This window comes from Sander lucioperca, chromosome 2, assembly GCF_008315115.2.
Source record: "Sander lucioperca isolate FBNREF2018 chromosome 2, SLUC_FBN_1.2, whole genome shotgun sequence".
In the NCBI taxonomy this organism is placed as follows: Eukaryota; Metazoa; Chordata; class Actinopteri; order Perciformes; family Percidae; genus Sander; species Sander lucioperca.
The window spans coordinates 12,401,100-12,419,704 of NC_050174.1; the positions used below are offsets into that span (position 1 = coordinate 12,401,100).

Genomic DNA, 18,605 nt, shown 5'->3' on the forward strand with positions numbered 1-18,605 from the left:
ATTAGCTCCGCCCAACCAGAAGGCGGACATTTTTTATTTCTTCATTTTTCATGTGTTTTATATTCTTTCGAACTCCTCCTAGACGGTGATTCCAATCTTCACCAAACTTTGCAGGTACTATCTATGGACCCTCATAACAAAAAAGTTATCAAAAGACTTTTGATAGTTGAAAATATGCGAAAGTTAGGGGGGACAAACTTCCTGTAGGTGTCTGTCAAAACAGGAAGTTGCGTATCTTGGCCACAGTTGTTCCGATGATCACGAAACTTGACACAGTTGTTCCTCATAGGGGCTTGAGCATCCATGCCAAAGTTTGAGTGAATTGGCCATTAGATGGCACTGATTCAATTAATTTTATTAATTAGCCACATCACGATAAATGGGAAACCTACTTTGTCTAACTCCTCCTGGGCCGTGAGTCCGATCTGCACCAAAACTTTCTGTATAGACTCAGTGTACCCTTGTGACAAAAAGCTATCAAAAGAATTTTGATAGCTAACACAATGTGCAAGTTATAGAGGACCAACTTCCTGTAGGTGGCTGTCGAAACAAGAACGGTTGTATCTTGGCAAAAGTTATTCCGATTTACATGAAACTTAGAATGTGTGGTCTACATGTGATATTGAGCCGCCCCCTATAATCTAGCCACGCCCATGTACACAGACCACACCCACTTCCATAACTTGTGAACCGTTTAAGGTAGACTCTTGTGAGCAAAGAGTTCCTTTTTAATTGGTGACGGTTTGCCCCGCCCCATATGCTTAAGCAACACCTCCTTTAATAACTAACTACTAACTACTTCTTGTACACAATTGTGTGAGGTATCATTGAACTCTGCAGAGAGTTCCCTGTCTGAGTGCCACGCAAATGCACGGCCGCAAGGAGCGGCGTCCGCCAGTGCCCCCAACGTGCTGGGAGGGGTGACGGCCTGTTCATCGCTGCTTGCAGCTTTAATTATTATTATTATTATTATTATTAATAAACCTCTATGATTATGCAAATTAATTTAAATAGACTTACAGTAATTACACAGGCATTAGACACGTGTAGCGGAGGTGTAGATTCGGCTTAGTGTCTTAAGTTCTGGCAGTGTGTATGTAGTGTTGGCTTTCACTGAAAATGACGCCTGTACTGCACCAAATTTCATATGGAGACACTCATGTGTTACTTCTATTTTAATAGCTGTCTCATTAACAGTACAGTCTGCATGTGTGAACGCCGCCTTTGGTAACAGCTTGAGAAGAATGATCCTCCATTTTTATAATACCACGGCTGACCACTCACAAGCAATTTAGAGCCCCAAGCAAATCAGAATTCATAAACATAATGATACAAATACACAGGTAAACACAGAAATGCAACTATATGAAAGGCAATGCAAATGTGAAACACTTGTGTTTTGCTGGCAAAAAAAGCAGACTGGATTGGATTTTTTTGTCATGATTGCTTTCTGTTATGTTCCGTTTCCTGTTTTATTTTGTAGTCTGTGTTGTCTCCCTTGTCTTGTCTAGCTTTCTTCCTGTCTTTGTTTGTTTCCCGCCTTTTTTGATTTGTTCCACCTGTTGTGTCACCTGCCTCTCGTTCCCTCATTACCTTGTGTATTTAGCCTCTCTGTTTTCCCTTGTCTCTGGTCGGATCGTCTCGTCTTGTTTGCTGTGCGTTCTGTTTTGTTTCTGCATTCCCTGTCGTGGATTTCCTTTACGTTTATGTATTGCTCCAAGTAAGTTTTGCTTTTCTTTGAATAAAGCTCTTTAAACTGCATTTGGGTCCCAACCTTGCCTGCCTTCGCACTAGCCGTGACATTTTTTCATTGGATTTAAATATAAAATAACAGTTAAAAAAATTCTACAACAGTAAGAAATTGAAGAACCAATTATTAAAACAACAAGCAAGAAAATGCAAGTACACCTCCTGTACAATGTCTAATGAGATAACAAGGAAGGCCCTTAAAATCAGCCAAAAAACATCAAGTGTAGACTCACCTGCTCCACAATCTATACGTCAAAAAGCTCCTTCAGACCTGCACTTTCACACCACACTAAAATGTAATCTTTCCAGTTAAATCATGAACTGCCTTCAAATTCAGTCATACTTAACAGATGTTTGAGGAGAGAACACAAAAACAGGTCTAAAGTTTTTTTTATAAATGGCTGTATAAATTTAAAAAACGTATGATTTCAAACCTATTTTAGACTTCCACGCTGTAATTTCAAATGCTACACCTATAAAATGGTTCACTATTGGGACAATAATCTCTCTCTCTCTCTCTCTCTCTCTCTCTCTCTCTCTCTCTCTCTCTCTCTCTCTCTCTCTCTCTCTCTCTCTCTCTCTCTCTCTCTCTCTCTCTCTCTCTCTCTCTCTCTCTCTCTCTCTCTCTCTCTCTCACCACAGCAGAAGTCAGGTCGCTTTCCATTCATTTTAAAATGTTAAAGTAGCACACTTAATGACTCGTTAGATTGAATATAATGGCCATGCCAAGTTAAAATCGGAACTTTTAAAGAACGTGGGTTAGAAAAAAAGAACGGGATTCATAATTTAAAACCGCAAGAAATACCGTCCTCAGACATAAGGTGACACAGGTTACCTCTTAGGGCTAGATCCATGTTAAGAAATCTATTTATGTATAAGAAATCTGTGCAAAGCAATGCCATATTTTATCACAAACAAAACAATGATAGATCCCTGTAAAAGAGAAAACTGGATTGCATTTGTAAAATATATCTACATATATCAAAAAGGAATATCACTTTGAAAAACATCCAAATTAAACACAGCATAGATGGGCACACACACACATACTGACCTGGTGTGGAGCATTTTTTGTGGTTACGAGTGAAGCGCACTGCAGTGATGCCAAATGGGCTTTTCTTCATTCCCGTGGTCCTCTTCAGCAGCTCCAGGGCACACCGTGGGTCATTATATACACCAACAGGGGGCGACACTTCTTTCGCAGGGCTAAACCTCTAACGGAGGGAGATAAAAGGGAATAAGAGAGAGAAAGGTTAGAATAAGACACTGAAAGACTGAAATTGTACAATGTAATGATGAACAGCACTTTCTATTGATAAAACTAACATCAGCACTGTTTTAAAATGATAAATATTCCATTTATTTTCTCTAACGAGTGACCATCTGGAACACAAAAACAAATCCAGTTGTGAAAATATGCTTTATCCACAGGAACAAAGAATCAACATCTCAGTTATTGATACCAAGCAGAGACAGAACCTGACCAAATACAGCCTAGCTGCCTACAGCCCACATGTAGACAAGACTAATCTATAATCACACTATCAGCCTTGTGGCGTTTTACTGCTCATTACACACCAGAAAGCAAAATTGGGGGAAGGATGGAAGGGGACATGTTTTTAAGTGTGTATCCTTAGTAGGGATGCACCGATTTATTGGCTGAACATTGGTATCAGCCAATATTCGCCTTGTTGACTGCCATCGGCTGTTCGGCAATTAAGATGGCATTCACCGATGGCAGTGGCCGATGTTTATATGTTGTTTTTTTTGCAGTCGGACTCAGACAACACAGTTCGCACATATGCTGCTGCTGATTCAGAGAAAAAGCCACTGACTGGACACAACGCTGGCATGACGTATGATAAGAGGTCAAAGGGGGCCGTGTGCACGTGTGGTTTGTTTACATTAAAAGTAAATGTCGGCCGTGTTGGAGTATTACACCCTGTCGGAGAAAGAGCAGTGACATAAACTGCCACCAGCAAGACTCATTCAATGATAACCACAGCATTTAAGAAAGGGAGAAAATTCCCCACAGACAGCACCAGAGCTAAAGGTATTACTAACAAGGTGATGGAGTTCATCGCATTAGATGACCAGGCCAACACGCAGCCCAGTCGTTGTCATTTTGCTAACTTCTGTCTCCCTGAAATCTACAACGTCGTGGCCACACATATTCATGAGCTACTGGCTCGTGTGAGTAGGTTTAGCCTCACGGCACAGTGGATTGACAAAGATTTTAACTTGATAAAAGTAGTGTTATACTCCAAGGAAAATATATTAATATTTTTGCTTTTGTAATGGATTTTACATTAACATTTAATTTATGTTTAACAAAATGTTTTTGCTATGTAGCCTAAGTACTGAAGGATTATTGCTCACTATTGCTCTCAGATCAGCTTGATTCACTTTGAGGCTTGTAAGATACAAAAATAATCAATTTATTGCATGTGCAAAAGATGACATGTATTGGACTGTTGATTTTGGCTACACACACCTGATACTATGTTTTGAAAAGCCTGGGTTCATAATTCTTTGATATTCCAGTCTGGATCAAAAAGGTGGACTGACAGACAGACAGCTTGACATTGCCATCCATAGAGCCATACTACATGCATGAGAGAAAAGAAAAGAGAGTCAAATGAATACAGTCAGAACAAAGTGATAAGATGAGGAGAGAAAAAATGAGATGGGGGTAAACAGCATATCCAACTCAAAAACAATGATGCACACAATCAGGTATGTAATGTTCCTAGACTGTTTTGCTGATATCAGAGCTGATTCAGCGCTGCAACTCCTTGCCAGCATCACGTCCCAGGTATAAATGTGTTCATCTGATTACCTATTATAACACAGGCAAGCCGAAGCAGATAAGTTGCCTTTTCAGTCAAAATTACTGAAGGTGAACTATGTTTCAATGTAACTCCAAATTTCTCTTCAGCCTCTCGCAACTGAACCAGTCAGCTGGTTTTTATCAAAAGCAATAGAGGAATAAAAAGACCTTGATGACTTCAAATACCAGCATCACCCCTCCCCACAAACACACACACACACACACACACACACACACACACACATACTTTGAGTCAGTTCAGATGCGATTCAAACTATAGGAATGATCTTAAATTTAACCCATTTTTTGGAAACATGCCAATCATTGATTTGCACTTTCCATTTAAACCAGATGCAGCCTATGGAAAATGAGTTGTGGGGTAATGAAAATGGTGTTAGGATTGCACAGTTGAATTATTGAGCTTTTAGTCGAAAAAGAGAAATGAAAGCAAAAGAAGAACAAGTAAAGAGGTGCAGCTGGGGAGGAAAGGGAAAGAGGAGAAGAAAATGAAGTGTTTGGGTTAGAAATGAAGTGAGTATTTGAAGAGAAGAAAGAAAAGGAGAGGGAGTTACAAGACATGCTGTTTCAAGGCCAAAACAAACTGTGTTCATTCAAAGTGGGTTGTAGAGATGGGGTCGTGGCCATCTGTCAATCCACAACGCTGCCCTACTGGCTTTGATAACGTTTTATTCCTGGGCAATTTTTTTTCTCTCTCGAACTTAGTGACTGCTCTTTGTTAGCATTTCACATACAGTATGATAGGAAATGCCAAAGGAATACTTATAATCATGCTGAAAGCCAACGTGTTGTCCATGCAAGGTGCCTCTGTGGGTACCTCAGCGACAAAACGTAACATCTGTAAATGGGGGCTAATGACGCCACAGAGGGATGGAACAACAGAGGTAGTGCAAGTGCCCACATGCCCCTCTGGCACCAAACAAAACCACACTTTCATGGTTAAGATGAGTTTAGGCTGAGCATAAAGAGAATTTTAAAGGCAGTACAACATCATATAAAGATAATGCAAAGACACAAATCCACCCTGGGCTGCACAAAAAAGGCAAAGATGCATACCAGGGGGTTAAGAATGAAACACACAGAAAAAGAAACACACCTTAGGTTCTATACGCTTTGTAACAATGAGGGATTCCTTCAATTGCATCATTTTGGATCTTATGTATAATATAATATATAATAATCAATTTGCTGTTTCAGTGTCTCATGATTTTGAATTGTTTTAAGGCTGAATGGGCTTAGATTTCATTCATTCACAACAATGAGTAATCAGTGTTGTCACTTATAAATATATAAAAATAAAAATTACCATTCACAGCAAATTAAAAAAAAAAGCTTTTAGTTTAAGGGAACAAAAGGGAAATGAGTGGGGGAGCAAGGGCAAGGAGAGTCGAGAAAAAAGCATGTGTTCAAAAAAGTGTTTGTCTGATATTAGGAAATTGGGAAGTCAAAGGGTGGAGTAAGAGGCGAGAGCTGGAAGATGCCAGCTGTTCCTCTTATCTTCCCCTCCCTCCCTTCATCCCCTCCTTCCCTCGTTTCCTCTCCATCCATCCACAAGGTAACAGTGTCAGATGGAGCCGGACTCACAGGGAGACGAAGATCTAAGAAAACTGTCGCTCTTAGTTCTGCATGTGAGATGACATGTGACATGTGCACACACACTCACAGATTTCCTCGGTGGGTGTCAGTGACGACTTCACAGGGTCGACGCACGAACACAGCATGTGGCTATGGAAATTAGGTCAGAGGAAACTATGACACACACACACACACACACACACACACACACACACAGATCAAATGAACCCAAGAATCTTGCATCAGTTGTTGATGATGTTTCAGTCTTGTATGTGTGTGTGCGTGCGTGCATGCTTGTGTGCTCGTATGTAGACGTGTAAGTGTTTACATGAAACATATAGGTGTGTTACAGTTTTTTACAATCACTTTGCCACTAATTTCAGAACCTTGACGTCATTTTTCAAAACTCTTCACAAAACTCACAACCAATGATCAAAATACACATTTTCCAAAACTCTAACACTTTTTTCAATTGCTTGGATACAATACACATAAACCAAAGATCATTTGTTCATTTATCAAAGATCACCTGTTCAATATTACACAACTTACATCAAAGTACTACTACTACTATTTCAAAAGGCAATTCACACATTACATTTCAGATGATTGTCTATTAATTTCATTACAATGATCTATCAATCAATACAACTACTCAAAATGATAAGTAACTGTTGCATTACTCGCTAATGCATAGTTGTATGGAAATAGACAAACAATATTCCATGTTTAGATCATGAAAGTTTCAAGATAACGAGATTCATTGTCACCAATTAGTGTGGAGCATGAACCAATTAGACTACATTATCTTTGGATATTATATTTCATCATCATTCTTTACTGTAATGTACTACTGTTTATCAGACACTGTTTCTATGGTCCCATGTACCACCTTTGAGACTATTTACAGTATTGACAGTACTGCACTGTATGCATGCAGGCCCTTGGAATTGCTTGTCCAATTCTGCCAACTTGTTACTGATGATTGAGATATATACTTTATAGATATACTGTATATATACATATACATATATACTCGTACCACATTGTTCGCCATGCCCGAAGGTTTTTTCCAAGATGTTTGGCTAATTGCAATGTAGATGAGAACCTGCGGCCAAATCCACAAGACGGAGTTGATGAATATGTAGAAGTACAGTAATCACTTCTTTGTTTTGCTTTTTACAGTACAAGCAAGTTGAGGAACACTGCATTTGATGTTTTACAGTACTGTCTTTTCTTTTCTATTTTGTAGCTAATTATTTTTGCTTTGATTCAAATAAACCTATGTTGTGATCGTACTGTATTGTTTTTCATCAATACATTTCAGGTTTTGTTCAATGATTCCACTGTGTCTGTAGTATTCTCTCTACTACTGCAGTACTTTTACAGGGATGTATTTACATCTAGTACCATAATGAAACATGTATCACCTATTTTGTACTACAATATTTAATGATTGTACGAATGATGACCCAGTGAAACTATGGGTAGCTTGTGTGTGGGTGATCTAAAGTAACGTTTCAATGGTATTTCACAATAAATTTGTTTTTTGAACCAATGATTGTGCAAGTGAGAGATTTATTTAAAGATATGAATGCACAATGCAATGTTTGAACATCGGACAGCCTGTGTTACAAGTGATGATCGTTTTGAGTTTTGTGTCTAGAGTTTTGAAAAATGACGTCAAGGTTCTGAAATTAGTAGCAAAGTGATTGTAAAAAACTGTAATTTGCATGCCTGTCAGTAGTACTTGCAAACGTGTCCGTTGTGTCTATGTCTGCAAATGAAATTTGCACGTGTATGTCTGAATTGTGAGCCTACACCGTCACACTGCGTGTGCGTCAGAGTGATAATTAAAACATCAGTAGGAGAGTTTCACAGGAGTGAATCTGTGAGGTAATGGAGCAGTGCCACAGAGGAGTTCAGCTATTCCTGAGACGCAAAACTACACATTTTCACATCCTTCATCTCTGCTCCTCTGAGCCTCTTAATAAACTCATCCTCACCCTCATCTGAAGAAACCCTCCACTCCCAGCACATCAATTAAACAAGCAAAGCCTAGCTCAATGTCTTGGAACTGTAACTTAATCTTAAATATTCCATATTAAAATCAAGTCTTCTTTTGAGAAATTGTAATTTGAATATATTTGCCTCCCATAGATTATTTCTTTTCAATATGGTGTGATTATTTTCTCTGTGTATAGTGCATTATGTTGAGCAATACAACTAAATCTATGGATCTACATTTGTTTATCTTAGCCAGTTAAATCAATATTGGTGCATGATTACTCCATCCCAGAATGAAGCCTGATCTGTATTATTACAGCAAATGCTAAAAGCTAAAGATGTTGAATTAGTGTTATGGGTAGCTATATGTAGCTTCATGAGGTTACAAAGCTACTTGTTACAGACAGTATAAGTATTAAGCACCAAAGGGCAGACAAGCAAAATTAGCGACTAATAAACATAGTGGAGCATTTAGAAACTAAAAAGCCAGATTTTCATTTTGGAAACCAAAACAAAACTAAAAGGAGAGTGGATATTGGATTTTCATTTGTCAAGTAACCACAATAGCCACATAAGCTCCGGTATAAGGGGTTTACTTTTCAATTTTTTTTAATGAGAATTTAAGCCGGGCAGACACGGTACGGATTAAGCCCGTTTTAAACTCTGAATTGTCCCCCTTGTCAATGGACAAAATCAACCGGTGGTTCTGTGCTTACGTTCAGTGTGAGCATGCGTGAGCATGTCATGCAGAAAGGCCAATTAAAATGTGTAGCGTAAGTTAACAAAACGTACAAGGTTAAAAACGTACAGTGATGTCTTAGGGTAAGTGTCCACACAACTTAACTATAATTAAATGCTAATATTTACACAAGGTTATCTTTGTTTATAGATGATTTAATTTAACTACAACTTACAGACAAAAGTAACTGGTCTCATACTTCCTGGAAAGAAATGACTGTAGTTTTGCAGTCATATACTGCTGGATGCATGCAAACATTAAATCAACGCAATAGGAAGCTGAAAGCAAAAACACCAAAAAATAAATAGACCCTTGTGGACAAAAGCAGTGCTAAAGTTGCTTGAGAAAGAACCTGCTCTATACAGTACAACCCGATTCACCTGAAAATGCATGCACAGGCCGACACAAAGAGCACCTAATGGCTTCACTGTGAGCCATATCTAGTTCTATTTGCATTGTACCTCAGCCTGAGAGAGGAAGGGACAGGTGACCTTCGGCAAGTTACCACTGGACTTCACAGGCTTCTCGAATTGACTTCTGATGTGGTAGTGGCCTGGTCCAGGAACTCCCTGATGAGAAGCAGAAAGCAAGGAATGTACAGTAAGTACAAGGTGATATTTGTAGTCAAGTGCTTCGGTAATATCATTTTTGATGTAGCTGTGGCAATTTGAAGATAAGGAGAGAGCATGAGGAAGTGAAAGAGACACTGAGTGAAAAAGGAAAAGGAAATCTCTCTGTTTCTGAGGTAAATGAAGGGCACACAGAGAAGGTAAAGATGAAGATTACTTAAATGAAAGACACAGCAGAGAAAAATTAAGCAATGCCAGATGAGTGAGCAACTTGTGAAAACTCACAGGGAAAAGTGCAGTTTATAAAAGAGACTGGAAGAGGAACTAAACATGTGTGCATGTTTGCTCTTATCATAGTCATAGGAAACATCATGTTATCTGCCAACATCAAGACTACTGCAAGATTTCAGTGCAGTAATTACACCAGACCTCACACTCAGAGATGCGGACAGTCAGTGAGAGGTAAGGACACGCTCACACACGCTCACACGCTCACACACACACACACACACACACACACACACACACACACACACACACACACACACACACACACACACACACACACACACACATTCTCTAGTGCAGAGCCAGGAGGTTTTTGTATTTGTAGTAAACCCAAAGGTTGCTGAGCCAGAGGTAGGTTAACAAGGTCGGCAGGAAAACAGCATGGATTTCTGTGGAGATTGTAAACAGTTACACCTGAATCTTGAGAGGGAACAGTGGAGAATATCGGCACAATATGTCTTCCCCATGCCTTAGGACAGCTCAATCTTTATTCATGAACATTGACTACAATGTCTGCTTGCCAGAAACAAGTTTCTTGTCCTCAGAATCTGAAATGTCACATACAGACATACAGTATGCTAATGTACAGTAAAGCTGCCACTGGGAATGTTTTTCTTAAGGTGAAACGTATAGTTTTTTGGAATAAAGACGTAGTATTGCTCTCTGTAACTTGTTTCGATCATTTTCAGCTCTGTGCCAGACCTGCTCGGAGTCAAAGACATTTACGTTTCTGTAAGTATTTCTTTGTGACACGCTCGGTACACCTTGTCTCTGCCATTACTGTAATAAAATCATGTGTTAGTTTTACTCTGTGGCCCTTGACTAGAAAATGATTGGGACTCTCCTCTTAACACAACTCTTGGAAGCAGAAAGAAATTCCTCAACAGGTTTGCTATTTTTTTTATTTTCATCAGCCATGAGGATAAATGAGTAAATCTCCATGCACTCCTTCACTGCAAGGCACCAATATACGGGCTCAAATTAGGATAAGGTTCAATACAATTTTGACCTTGCAAGATGATGAATTTGAAAAAAATAAGAAAATGTAAGGACCCTTATTTAAGCCCATCCAAATACAATATCATTATAATACATTTAACTGAACGTATACAGTCTGTCTCAGTTGTTTGCTCAGTCTAAAGGTAGATAATACCAGATGCAGTGTTGTTATATATTTATTTATTTTCTTCCCATGGGAGAAATACTGCTTTCCAGTTTCTAAAAATAACAAGTGCTGCCAACATAACATCATCATCCATTATAACGTTAACATGGAATTCACAACATTTTTTAAGATGAACTGACAGTGAACTTTATATTTACACAGTAATATCAGGCATTGCATTGGTATAACTCCATCTGTTTTGCTTTTGTTTGCAGGGATACACACGATAATGGTTTGTTAAAGTGGTGTGCTCAGTCGTTGCCCTTGCCATGTCAGAATGCCTATTTAATGGGGAAATCCTACACACAGACTCTTAAACTCTATGGGACACCAGCAGCCCCAAGCCATAAGAGGCAGACGGTCTGCTGATCTCTAGGAAGTAAAGGTGTTTGTCCTGATTCTCCCCACTGTGGGTAATGACCCATCTGGTCAGTGTATGTGTGTGTGGGAGTACGTGTGAGTTGAGGTGTCAGATACTAATGATGACGGATGGAGGTGCAGCCATCACGGTAGGGGGTCCAAATTCAGCATGGTGCACACATAAAGCTTACACAGAAGGCAAAGTTGTTGATTCAAAGTCACAGGATAATTTATAGTATTTTAGAACACATTTTTAGTAATATTAATAGACATATATATTCAAACAGAGGTAGAACAAATGCAATAAAATGTCGTGTATAATGAACTATGCATGATTACATAAACTAAAACGTAAAAGAGTTGAGAGGCAGCAGAGCAAATTGTTCAAGGAGAGAGGACAAGAAGAGAGAAAGACGTAGGTGCGAGTCCTTAACAGAAAGGATACAGTCACCTCTCTCTCCACAAATCCAGTCCCACATTTTTTGGACTCTGCCTTACCCACTCTACCCCACCGACAGTAGAAATAAGGCATCACAAAGCATAACTCTGTCGGCACACTTAAGTTCATATGCAGGTGAGTAACTTCCCTCCACTCAACAGGCTCCAATGTATCAGTGTGTATTTGTGTGTGTGTGGTTGGAAGTCAGTGTGTGTTTGCATGTGTGTGTGGTTGGAAGTTAGTGTGTGTTTGCATGTGTGTGTGGTTGCCAGTCTGTGATCAAATGTTATGTTCTACTGCCCTCTATGGGTGAACATATCAACTGATGAATTATAAAGAGGGAGAGGGAGGAGGGGTTGAATCATTTCCTCTTGTTTTTAAGATTTTGTTTGGGCTTGTATGGCCTTTAATTGACAGGTTAGCTTAGACAGGAAAGGGGACAAAGATCAGGGGGACGAAATGCAGCAAAGGGCTGCGGGTCGGATTCAAACCCGGGCCGCTGCCAAAGACTCAGCCCACATGGGGCGCACACTCTACTGGGTGAGCTAGGAATCATTTCCTCTTTAATCGACTGTACTTGAATAAATCAAGAATAAATCCAAAGTACTTACCTTGACTCAGTTCTCACTGTAAATCACCGTGCTCTATCATGACTCATTCTCAATCTGCAGTTTTCAAATCCTATTGTGTTAAGAATTTATCTAAATCAAAGTGCAGTGAAGGAGGACAAGCTGTTTAACTGCCAAAGATAAATGTCTTCTTAAGCATTAAAATACTCCTGAAACCTGTCAAAGCATCAGAATTTAACTATGGGTGTTTACTGTGATTTCAACTACTATATATAATATGCTAAAATAGACATAATTTGTTCAAACCTTAGGGTTAGAGGTTTCAGTAACTACGGGGGCATGGAAGCAAATATTGCACACAAGCTACAGTATTACTATGCAACACAGAGCAATAAGCAAAGTGAATATTGGACTTACATTCATCAGGTGACTAGAAACCTGACTCCAAGTGAATGCTTGTGTTGCTGTTTAAAAAAAGCAACCCTTTGCTAACACGTTCACCATATCAACTTTAATCAGGTGATAATATGTCAATGTTGTGCTTACAGCTTGTTGCACTGCCCACAAGTGCCTGAAAAATCCAATAATGCTGCTTTAATTATCACTTGTGGTCGCAGTGGCCATTGTTCAGTAAGTTACATAGGCTCACTTTTAAAGGACTGTGTCCTCCACAGGGGCAGAGCTTAATGTTGATCCCAGTCCTTTAAAGCTTTTATCTCTTACTCTTCTCATTCATCTAATCTTAGCAATTATAGCACCACATGGACACAAATACATACTCGCCTTCTTTTCCTCTTGCTTGGGTACCAGCTCGTGGTAGCGAGGGATGATAAGCTCAGCTCTGCCTTTCTGCTCCTTTTGAAGGTTCACATTCTCATAGTGCATTTCTAGGTTTCTGAGACAGACAGAGACCAAGACAATGAGAATAGAAGACACAGACAAACAAATAGAAGAGATAAGAAATAAAGAGAGGGAGAAGTGTTCTGTGTAGGAGAAATGGGGAGATACAATATATTGAATGACATGGGAAGAGAGGTGTGTAATGGAAAAGTAAATAGGAAGAGATAGACAAAGCAAAGTAGGATGGGAGAGATAATTAATAACTAGAGAAGGAGGAGTGAAGGGGAGAAAAGAAATAAGACAGGAGGAAATACATTTTTTTTAATCATTTTTAAATGATTCCAATAATCACATGCAAATCACAGACATTGAGTGTGTAAACCTCTGCCTACACTTATGTGTGTACAGTGTGATTGCTCACATGTACACTCTCTCTTCTATTACTTAGTCAATTGCTTTATGCATAGCTGAGCTGGGTGTGCCCACCAATGCAGAAGTGCTTAGTAAGACCCATCCTCGGTGGCCATCAATAGAAACATTATGTGAGAAATGTCAAACATAATTCCCTGGCTGTAGGATCAAAGCAATATTTCCCTTTGGTGGAACAGTTTCTCTGTTCAACACACATCTCCGTACGAGCTCAAGAGCAGTGAACTAATCTAACCTTTTGGCTCTCTATCCATGATCGGGCAGTCTTGCGAAAAATTGATGCCGAATTGACAATTTGCTTCAAAGTTTTCGGAGTTGAGAAGCTCCATGAAATGAGGCGACAGCCAGCAGGCGCCTGCCCCGGCCGCTAGCTTGTCGCTCGGCCATGACTCTCCCATGACAGCTCAGAGACCCCGAGGTAAGCTGGAGGTCTCTCAGACCGGTCTCTTAAATAAGAGGCTTTTATTTCGCCGTTGACGGTTCGTTTGTTTAAATATCACAACACATGTCCATCATAAGATTAACGGGAACCTGTGGTTAACTGTCTTTTCGGAGTTAAACTACACAAGCGTGTCCTGCGGCTGGCCGGCCGTCACACACACACACACACACACACACACACACACACACACACACACACACACACACACACAGCGCAGCAGGCAGAGGCGGGGGAGAGAGAGATACGTTTCTCTTCGGGAGACTTGTTTAAATTATGACAAATATGCTATATATATTAGATTTATTATTTAGTTCGTACTTTTTTTGGTGTATTTGTTTTCTGATTTTAACGCTATAAAGACCGTTGCCGTGCTTGCATCACTCCCTTACCCCTCCTACCAGTCCCTATGGCCACTATCGCCAGTGCGAATGCAATTGGAAAAAACGGTTTTGGGGGAGAGTAGTTAGTAGATCTCTTTAGAAGTGGACTTTTCCTATAACTACGTTCCTGTAACTACTTGGTCGGAAAGCGGCTTTTGTTTTGGTGATGTAGGTGTATGTCACACATTCTCTAAAATAAGAGATTAAGAGTAAAAGTAAAAGTATGCCACTGATGCTAAATACTCTTTTAATACTGTACCATGACATGTAATACTTACATCTCAGGGTAATATTGTCCTGGACCCGGTCCCTCCTCCACCGTCACCTGACCTCTTTTCCCTGTCATCTTGCCAAAGTGGACTCCTTTATACTTCTGTGCAGAACTTTTCTCGGACTACAGGAAGAGAACGAGTAAGAGAGAGAGAACGGACAGACACCAAGAGAGAGGAGGTGAGGATTGGATGAAAGAAAGGATTGGCCAGATATGGCAAGCAGTTTTAACATTTAGTAAAACCACATTCCCATCTGTAATTACATTTTAGATATCCATAATAGCATTTCTACTGGATAAAATTGTATTCTCACTAGTTAGAATGGTAATTAAAGAACTCCACAATAACATTTTTACGAGTAGAAATTGTATTTTAAGATACTTTGATTGTACTGGTCAAAACTGAATAAAAGATAGCCTTTCTAAAAAATCGTTTTGAAATTTTAATTGGCTGTTTAAACATTTAATAGCTAGACTGGATATGTATTGCAGATATCCATAATTGAACTCTTTCTAGTCAAAAAGAACAATGCAGATATCCACAATGACATTCTTCCTATCTAGAATGAACATTCCAGATATCTGCAATAGAATTATTACTAGGAATAACTCCCATTTTAGATATCTACAATACAATTGTTACTAGTCAAAACTCTAATGTCAGATATCCAAAATGAAACAAACATTCCAGATATCCATATTGTAATTTTGACTATCCAAAATACATTCTGACTAGTAAAAATGTCATTACGGATATGTACAACTGCAATTTTACTAGGAAAATTACAATTGTGGATATCTATAATAGTAATGCTTCCCATCCAGAATGTAATTTTATATATCTGAAATAGTAACTGACGCAGTGTTTGACTTGTGTCTGTCCGTGACCTGTAATAAACACGTCACCGAACAGATTAAGCAAAAAGATAATAATGAATGCCAAAATGGCTCACTTTAGTTTTGACTAGTAACAATTGTATTGTAAATATCTAAAATGGGAGTTATTCCTAGTAATAATTCTATTGCAGATATCTGGAATGTTCATTCTGGATAGGAAGAATGACGTTGTGGATATCTGAAACTGAAAACCCCATACACATGAATGGGAAACGTAACGTCATTTGTACTAGGAAGAATGACGTTGTGGATATCTGAAATGACAAGAAGAATGTCATTGTGGATATCTGAATTGTTCTTTTTGACTAGGAAGAGTTGAATTATGGATATCTGCAAAAAATATCCAGTCTAACTATTAAATGTTAACATGGCTTACCATAGCCAGAGAGTAAGAATAAGATGGTAGGAGAGAGAGAATGAGATAACAGGAGGATAAGGAGGTTTCTCTTCTAGCCAGGGGGTCATGTTTGGGTTGAATGAAATGCGAAGTTCAGCCAAATGACAGAGTATGTCAGAGATCTTGGGGAGACCCTCAGTGCCATCCTGAGAGCACTGAGAGAGGCTATGTCTGGAAATAAGCTGGTCAGGTGTCACCAAACACATTGCAGAGGTACTATGTGTGAGATTTTCTCAAACATATTGCAAGGGTGCTGCAAAATAAGAGAAATAAAGACAACTAATGGGTTTGGAATTTCTGTACTAATCGTTCTTAGAAAGAGACAAGATATTCATCAACAAGACTAAGGGTCTACAGCCATGCTAGTGACTCTGTGAGGGTGTACTTAAATACATTGGTGCTTTGAGCTAAATGCTTAAGTCAGCATGCTAACATGTTCACAATGACAATGCTAACATGATGATGTTTTTCAGGTATAATGTTTACTACACTTACCGTCTTAGTTTAGTGTGCTAGCATGCTACCATTTGCTAATTAGCAATAAACACCAAATACAGCTCCCATTAGTTTTGCAGGTATTTGGTCATTACCCAAATTGTTGGACAAATGATGACCTAATGATGAGATAACCAAATTCCCAATTCTCCCAATCTACTTCAATTCACATTCCTGACACTGAAAGAAGTATGCTGCTTGTCCCTCAAAAATAAAAACCACCTGTGTGTCTAAAATCAAATCAAAAGAACTTTATTTTTCCCGTAAGGGAACTTCGTTTGTGGTCAGGCACATTTAAACACAACAGTGGTCTGGGGTTGTCGAATGATCTTCCCGCTCATTTTTATGATTGTGTTGATTCAATTCAATTCAATTCAATTTTATTTATAATATCAAATCATAACAAGAGTTATCTCGAGACACTTTACAGATAGAGTAGGTCTAGACCACACTCTATAATTTATAAAGTCCAAACAATTCTAGTAATTCCCCCAAGAGCAAGCATAGTGCGACAGTATGTGTCTGACGGTGCCGGTTGGGGATGTGATGAACAGTGGCAATAATAGTCACAATAAAGATAATGGAACAGTGACTGTTGAGGGGACATTTGTTCAACTCAGTCAGGGAACCAAACCATGCCAGTATGCTGAAGGTGAGGGTGGATTGGATTGGTTAAAATGAAACAGACATGTAAGAAAAAGCTTCCCTTACTAAAAAAAAAATCTTTCCTTTCTTTTCTAACTTCCCCTTGACTCAACTGTGTCTATACTGCGAGGCAGGTTATGGGAGGATTGGCATGGAGTCTCAAAAAGTTTTTAACGCCATGGGGTGCCTTTCTCCTTATCTCAACTTCAACAGTGACTGGAGGACGAGATCTGAGGTTCTGTCCCCTGTGATCTACCAATCTAGTTTTGAGGAAGGGAGATAGAAAACGAGAATGTTCAAATGCTTACAGTTAAAAAGAAAAACATAACTGTTCTGCAGTGCACGCAGACACATACAAGCACTGTGGTGGTATCACAGCTGGCACTGAGTTCAGAGGCACAAATTGCCCATTTCTGTCAAGGAGAGCTTTTAAAAAGCTAAATAAAAACACAGCTAGTGGGGATTAACATAGTCATTCAGCTTTAATACAATGGAATGCCAGGCTATTTATTTTTCTATTTATTTATCTTTATCTATTCATTTAAATGAGAATCATTTTTGTCAGTACGATTGTGTGCGTGTGTGCAGGATCCCACAGGCTGAAATTGTTGGTGTCCTTACTCACAACACAGCATGGATTTGAATCTGATTCAGGTTCTATTTAGAGGACAATCTTGCCCATATTTCACATCTTCAAGCCAAATCCATATTTTGTGTAGAAACTGACCAATACTTGATTTCTGGGGTAGAGTATTTACAGACAAACAATGAATGTATTATTTGCAAAATCTATGCAAATGAGTATATCGCTGCTTATGTTGGACCAACATCTGACTAAAATACTTTATGCAGGTTTTTCCTTTAATCTGTTAACCATCTGTACCTCCTAGAATATTAAATTGAAAGTCAACATTATTTCAGTTCTAGCATACATATTATCATTCAGATATATTTTCTAATCAACAAGTAAAGCTTAAAATGTTAACTTTTCTCTCCTTATCAATGCAAACCCCAGCCTCACAAAACAGTGACATTGTAACATTGAATACAAGGATTTACAGCAGTCCTATACGCTTGTTGCCGTCATATCAAACGAGTACGCTCGACATGTTGAGCACAGCAGAAAGCTGCTGGTAAAAAAAGCATAAATCTGATTTTGGTGTGGGGACCATTGCTATGTTCCCACTTGTATGATCTGTCATGGATGCAGCTCATTCATTGATTGGCAAGTTAAAAACTGCTGCAATGTTTATTTTTTATAGTTTCCCTTTCTAAACTGATTTGGGTGCTCTGTCTCCTACAGTATATAGTAACACAGCCTGTGCTCCATATCACCATCTGGTCAACTGTGTAATGATAATCTGACAAATCACTACACAGTCTGAACTAACAAAATACCTCATGGTGATACTAATACAAGAGCTTTTTACTGCACTATTATGCACAGTAACTTTTTAGTCATAATATATGCCTGCCAAAATCTGTGATAAACTCATATCGG

At 39.0% G+C, this 18,605-nt stretch overlaps 1 protein-coding gene across 1 annotated transcript in view; it reads right to left on the reverse strand.

Moving 5' to 3' along the window:
- The window catches only part of stpg2 (sperm-tail PG-rich repeat containing 2), a 63,620-nt gene that overhangs the window by 36,039 nt on the left and 8,976 nt on the right, over window positions 1–18,605 (reverse strand). Inside the window, exons 5-8 of the mRNA XM_031309170.2 lie at window positions 14,678–14,793; window positions 13,092–13,203; window positions 9,380–9,487; window positions 2,804–2,963 (exon numbers count right to left, since the gene is read on the reverse strand). Coding sequence (XP_031165030.1) covers window positions 2,804–2,963; window positions 9,380–9,487; window positions 13,092–13,203; window positions 14,678–14,793 — 496 coding nt within the window. The remainder of the gene's footprint in view (window positions 1–2,803; window positions 2,964–9,379; window positions 9,488–13,091; window positions 13,204–14,677; window positions 14,794–18,605) is intronic.